The following is a 6,000-nucleotide window of genomic DNA, read 5'->3' on the forward strand; positions in this document are numbered from 1 at the left end:
ATTGTACCAGCCTCCACCACATCCTCTGGCAGCTCATTCCATACACGTACCACCCTCTGCGTGAAACATTTGCCCCTTAGGTCTCTTTATAATCTTTCTCCTCTCACCCTAAACCTCTAGTTCTGGACTCACTGACCCAGGGAAAAGACTTTGTCTATTTATCCTATCTATGCCCCCCATAATTTTGTAAACCTCTATAAGGTCACCCCTCAGCCTCCGACCCTCCAGGGAACACAGCGCCAGCTTGTTCAGCCTCTCCCTGTAGCTCAGATCCTCTAACCCTGGCAGCATCCTTGTAAATCTTTTCTGAACCCTTTCAAGTTTCACAACATCTTTCCGATAGGAAGGAGACCAGAATTGCACGCAATATTCTAACAGTGGTTTAACCAATGTCCTGTACAGCCGCAACATGACTCCCAACTCCTGTACTCAATACTCTGACCAATAAAGGAAAGCATACCAAATGCCTTCTTCACTATCCTATCCACCTACGACTCCACTTTCAAGGAGCTATGAACCTGCACACCAAGGTCTCTTTGTTCTGTCTCCACAGGTGCTGCCAGACTTCCTGAGTTTTTCCAGTTTTGAGTTTCATTGGTCATAGCTTAGAAATGGACCCTGGTACGCTCACACATACATGCTATGCTCTTAATTTATTCTTTGATTAGATTAGAGTCCTTGTATATATTCAAGGCTGAGATAGATAGATTCTTGATCAGCAGGGGAATTGTGGGTATTGGAGAAAATGCAAGAAAGCGAACGTGAAGAATATTAAATCAGCCAGAGTTCTGCTGAATGGCTCAAGAGGCAGAATGGCCTACTCTCATTTCTTTTTTTTTAGATTAGATTACTTAGTGTGGAAACAGGCCCTTCGGCCCAACAAGTCCACACCGACCCTCCAAAGAGCAACCCACCCAGACCCATTCCCCTACATTTACCCCTTCACCTAACACTATGGGCAATTTAGCACATCATTAGACCGTGGGAGGAAACCAGAGCACCCAGAGGAAACCCACGCAGACACAGGGAGAATGTGCAAACTCCACACAGACAGTCCCCCAAGGTTGGGATTGAACCTGGGACCCTGGTGCTGTGAGGCAGCGGTGCTAACCACTGAGGCCACCATGCCGCCCCTTTGCAATAGCAAGATTTTCTCTGTGCCATAATCAAAAGAATCTTTTGAAAATATAATGACTGCAAGTTGTGTCTTAATAGTTCCACTTTATCTGTTTTAGGTTCAACACAACTTACAACTGAGGCTCCTATCCAGTCACAGACTGTCCCGACCTTGCAATCAAATCCTGGAACTGAAAATCCTGGATGGAGAGTGGCAGTGATTGTTTTGGGATCTGTTCTCGGTGTAGCCCTGCTCACAATACTGGCAGTAGTGCTGGCACTGATGTACGCAAAGAAAAAATCCAGGAGATATAGCATAGAAACATCAGACATTGTACGACAAATCAACTATTCAAATCTATAAATGCATCCATAAACCTTAATGAAGAAATGTTGGCCAGTTTACTAATTTTCCCAGGGTTTGGATGCAATACATGCAACTTAATTTTATGGAACATTTGAACCTTACGCAGGATAAGTGTGGCAAAAATATGAGCTTGCATTTATATTAATATTTAAAAAAAGAGTATTAAATTGAATCTAATGATTGGTGGCAGAATGTGTTTAACAATATATACAATAATTAATGATTAGCAATACCTCATAGTCCTTAACATGTCTTGTACAATTCTCAGTTCTCAGATTTGTAGATCATTTTTCTCATTGGGATTTCTGATCCTCAAGTGACAGAAACCAATACATTCACATGTCCTCTGCTTGAAGCTGTATCAGACAGGTAAATTGTCTGGTTTGGCACTGAACCGCACTATTGTCAGCCAGTTCCCACATTCAGCCTTGGGAGAATCATAGAACTTTATAGCACTTTATGGCCATTCAGCCCATTATGTCTGCACTGGTATGAGGTGAGCTTGCTGATCTGATTCAACATGGTGACAGTGGCAGTACAATTGTCCCCTGAGCCTTTGGACAGAGAGGATGAGATCAGGATACTGCTTGACTGGTGTTACCAGTAAGTGAAATAGCCTGGAATCTGCATTTATGAATGAAAAATGGCCACTTAGTTGAGATGTGGAAGGGCTTCTCCATGCTCAGGAGGTAAGTGGAGAAAAATACAAGGAACAGATGATGTAGGAACGCTCAAATTAGGAGCACAAATAGGCCATTTGGCCCCTCGAGCCTGCTTTGCCTTTCAATGAAAGCGCTGTCGATCTGTTTATGTTTTGAATTCCACATTCCTCTACCCTGATACCCATTGACTGCCTTGCCGTAATAAAAATCTGTCCATATCCGCCTGGACACAAAAAAAAAATTCAAAGGCTCCATCTCTACCTCCCTCTGGGGAAAAGAGTTCCAAAGTCTCACAACTCTCTGAGAGAAAAACGTAGAAAGAAAACCTGCCAGCAATCACAAATTTATAGTAACAGGGTTGTTTTGGGCAGATTCTTGCTGAATTATTTTGGTGAAGAATTATTCTTTATATGTGGATTAAGTCTTCCGATGTTGAAAGAAATAGTTTATTTTCTTTACCCCTGTGAATTTTCTAAATTATTCCTTCACATTAAATAAATACATATATTTCGTCTAAACTTTGGAATTTGCCTTTGAGAAATTTTCTTTAATAGAAAAAACTTTGGAGTGGATTAGCTTTAACCTTCAAGATTGGGGCTGATTTTACGGCCTCTCCTCCAGAATGTTTTATGACTGGGATAAGTCATTCTATGATTAAGATAAAAGTGAGTGGCCAGCCCACCATCTTCGGCCCTATTCCTGGCCTATCCAAAGTGTGGATAAGGTGTCAGGCATATCACATGTTCTTACACTTTATTAATGGAGTAGAGAGTTAATCCACAAATGTGTATTGAGTCAACTATGTTGATAATGATTTTGGAGATTTCTTGACAGAGAGAGATTCTGCTGCATAGATTTCACACTGATTTCAAGTGTGCAAATGTCATTCGAGAAATCATCTTAAAAGGACCTTCACCTCTTGCAACCTCTCTTAACTGATGCAGAGGTTGTCAGAATGTCCAAAGTCTATGTCCACCTTCGGTGAAATATGGTCAAAAGTTAATAAAATCCCAGAGACAGAATGGACTCATGTATCAATGAACTTTATCACTTTGCGGTTAGATGAATATGGAACCTTCAAAGTATGGGCCCAAAGGCCAAAGGATGCTCCTATATCTTATGGTCTTCTGGTGAGAGAAGTCAGCAAACAGTAGTGATTGTGTCTGTGTGACCGACTTGGTGCTGGACCGCTGAGGATGAATGGAATCAAGAAAATCAAATGTTTTGATGGCCCATTAATGTGTTTCAGAGTGGCTGAGGGAGAAAACCTTGTGTGCCTGACCAGCTTTGTGTTCTGCATCCGAATACCAAAGGTGCATGCCCCAGATGTGCCAATGTAGAATGAATTTCAACTGCTGGCAATTCACTTGAACGACCTCCATAATCCTGTTAACTCTGGTGGGTTTAGTGGCCGAGGTTTTGGGCACGTAGACCCAGCAATGTTAAGACCAAAAGAAATAGAAGTGGAAGTAAGGCCATTCAGCCCATCGAATCCACTCCGCCATTTAATCATGGCCAATGGGCATTTCAATGCCACTTACCCGCACTCTCCCTGTATCCCTTAATTCCTTGCGAGGTTAAGAATTTATCAATCTCTGTCTTGAAGACATTTAACGTCCCGACTTCCACTGTGCTCCATGGCAATGAATTCCACAGGCCCACCACTCTCTGGCTGAAGAAATGTCTCCTCATTTCCATTCTAAATTGACCCCCTCTATTCTAAGGCTGTGCCCACGAGTCCTAGTATTCCCTCCTGATGGAAACAATTTCCCAGTGTCCACCGTTTCTAAACCATGCATTTTCTTATAAGTATCTATTAGATCTCCCCTCAATATTCTAAACTCTAATGAATACAATCCCAGGATCCTAAGCTATTCATCATATGTTAGGCCTACCATTCCAGGGATCATCAGCGTGAATCTCCGCTGGACATGCTCCAGTGCCAGTATGTCCTTCCTGAAGTGTGGTGCCCAAAACTGGACACAGTATTCTAAATGGGGCCTAAACAGAGCTTTATAAAGTATTAGTAGCACCTCACTGCTTTTACATTCCAACGCTCTTGAAATAAATGACAACATTACATTTGCTTTCTTAACCACGGACTCAACCTGCATGTCAACCTTTAGAGAATCCCAGACTAGCATTCCCAGATCCCTTTGTACTTTGGCTTTATGAATTTTCTCAGTGTTTAGAAAATAGTCCATGTCTATGTTCTTTTTTCTAAAGTGCAAGACCTTGCATTTGCTCACATTGAATTTTATCAGCCATTTCTTGGACTATTCTCCTAAACTGTCTAAATCTTTCTGTAGCCTCCCCAACTCCTCAGTACTACCTGCCTGTCCACCTAACTTTGTATCACTGGCGAACTTCACCAGAATGCCCCCAGTCTGTTCATCCAGATTATTTGCAATAGAGTGAACAGCTGCAGCCCCAACACTGAACCCTGTGGGACACCACTTGTCACCAGCTTCCATTCTGACAAATAACCTTTTATCCCAATTCTCTGCCTTCTGTCAGACAGCCAATCCTCAATCCAAGCCAGTAGCTCACCTTGGACACCATGGGCCCTCACCTTACTCAGCAGCCTCCTGTGAGGCACCTTATCAACGGCCTTTTGGAAGCCTAGGTAGATAACATCCACTGGGTTTCCCTGGTCTAACCTACTTGTAACCTCTTCAAAGAATTCTAACAGGTTTGTCAGGATCCTCCCCTTAATAAATCCATGCTGACTTGTTCTCATTTGACCCTGCGCTTCAAGAATTTAAAAATCTCATCCTTAACAATAGATTCTGTAATTTTACCTACAACCGAGGTTAGGCTAATCGGCCCATAATTTTCCAACTTTTGTCTTGATCCTTTCTTAAACAAGGAGGTTACAACAGCCATTTCCAATCATCTAGGACTTTCCCTGACTCCAATGCCTCTGCTATTTTTTCAGTCCCCTCCTTCAGAACTCTAGGATGTAACCCATCTGGGACAGGAGATTTATCAATTTTTAGACTTTTTAGCTTTTCAGTACTTTCTCCTTTGTAATGGCCACCATACTCAACTCTGCCCCTTGACTCTCCTTCATTGTTGGGATATTACTCATGTCTTCCACTGTGAAGACTGGCACAAAGTGTTTATTAAGTTCTTCAGCTATTTCCTTATCTCCCATCACTAGCCTTCCTGCATCAATTTGGAGCTGCCCAATCTCTACTTTTGCCTCTCGATTGTTTCTTATGTATTGAAAGAAACTTTTATTATCATTTCTAATATTACTGGCTAGCCTACCTTCATATTTGATCCTCTCCTTCCTTACTTCTCTCTTTGTTATCCTCTGTTTGTTTTGTAGTCTTCTGAATTTTCTGATTTCCCAGTGCTCTTGGCCACTTTATGGGCTCTCTCTTTTTCTGTGATACATTTCCTGACTTCCTGAGAGTCATAGAACATAGAACATAGAACATTACAGCACAGTACAGGCCCTTCGGCCCTCGATGTTGCGCCGCCCTGTCATACAAATCTGAAGCCCATCCCACCTACACTATTCCATATACATCCATTTGCCTGTCCAATGATGATTTAAATGCACTTAAATTTGGCGAATCTACTACTGATGCAGGCAAAGCATTCCATACCCTTACTACTCTGAGTAAAGAAACTACCTCTGACATCTGTCTTATACCTATCTCCCCTCACTTTAAAGTTGTGTCCCCTCGTGTTTGCCATTCCCATACTTGGAAAAAGGCTCTCCCTGTCCACCCTATCTAACCCTCTGATTATCTTGTATGTCTCTATTAAGTTACCTCTCAACCTTCATCTCTCGAATGAGAACAGCCTCAAGGCCCTCAGCCTTTCCTCGTAAGACATTCCTTC

At 42.2% G+C, this 6,000-nt stretch overlaps 1 protein-coding gene across 1 annotated transcript in view; it reads left to right on the forward strand.

Annotated features, from left to right (window-relative positions):
• The window catches only part of LOC122554847 (transmembrane cell adhesion receptor mua-3-like), a 52,302-nt gene extending 50,133 nt beyond the window's left edge, over nt 1-2,169 (forward strand). Inside the window, exon 20 of the mRNA XM_043700193.1 lies at nt 1,236-2,169. Within this exon, the coding sequence (XP_043556128.1) occupies nt 1,236-1,480 (245 nt within the window). The 3' untranslated portion in view covers nt 1,481-2,169. The remainder of the gene's footprint in view (nt 1-1,235) is intronic.
• Nucleotides 2,170-6,000: the final 3,831 nt, after the last annotated feature.

The sequence above is a fragment of the Chiloscyllium plagiosum genome, chromosome 12 (assembly GCF_004010195.1).
Source record: "Chiloscyllium plagiosum isolate BGI_BamShark_2017 chromosome 12, ASM401019v2, whole genome shotgun sequence".
In the NCBI taxonomy this organism is placed as follows: Eukaryota; Metazoa; Chordata; class Chondrichthyes; order Orectolobiformes; family Hemiscylliidae; genus Chiloscyllium; species Chiloscyllium plagiosum.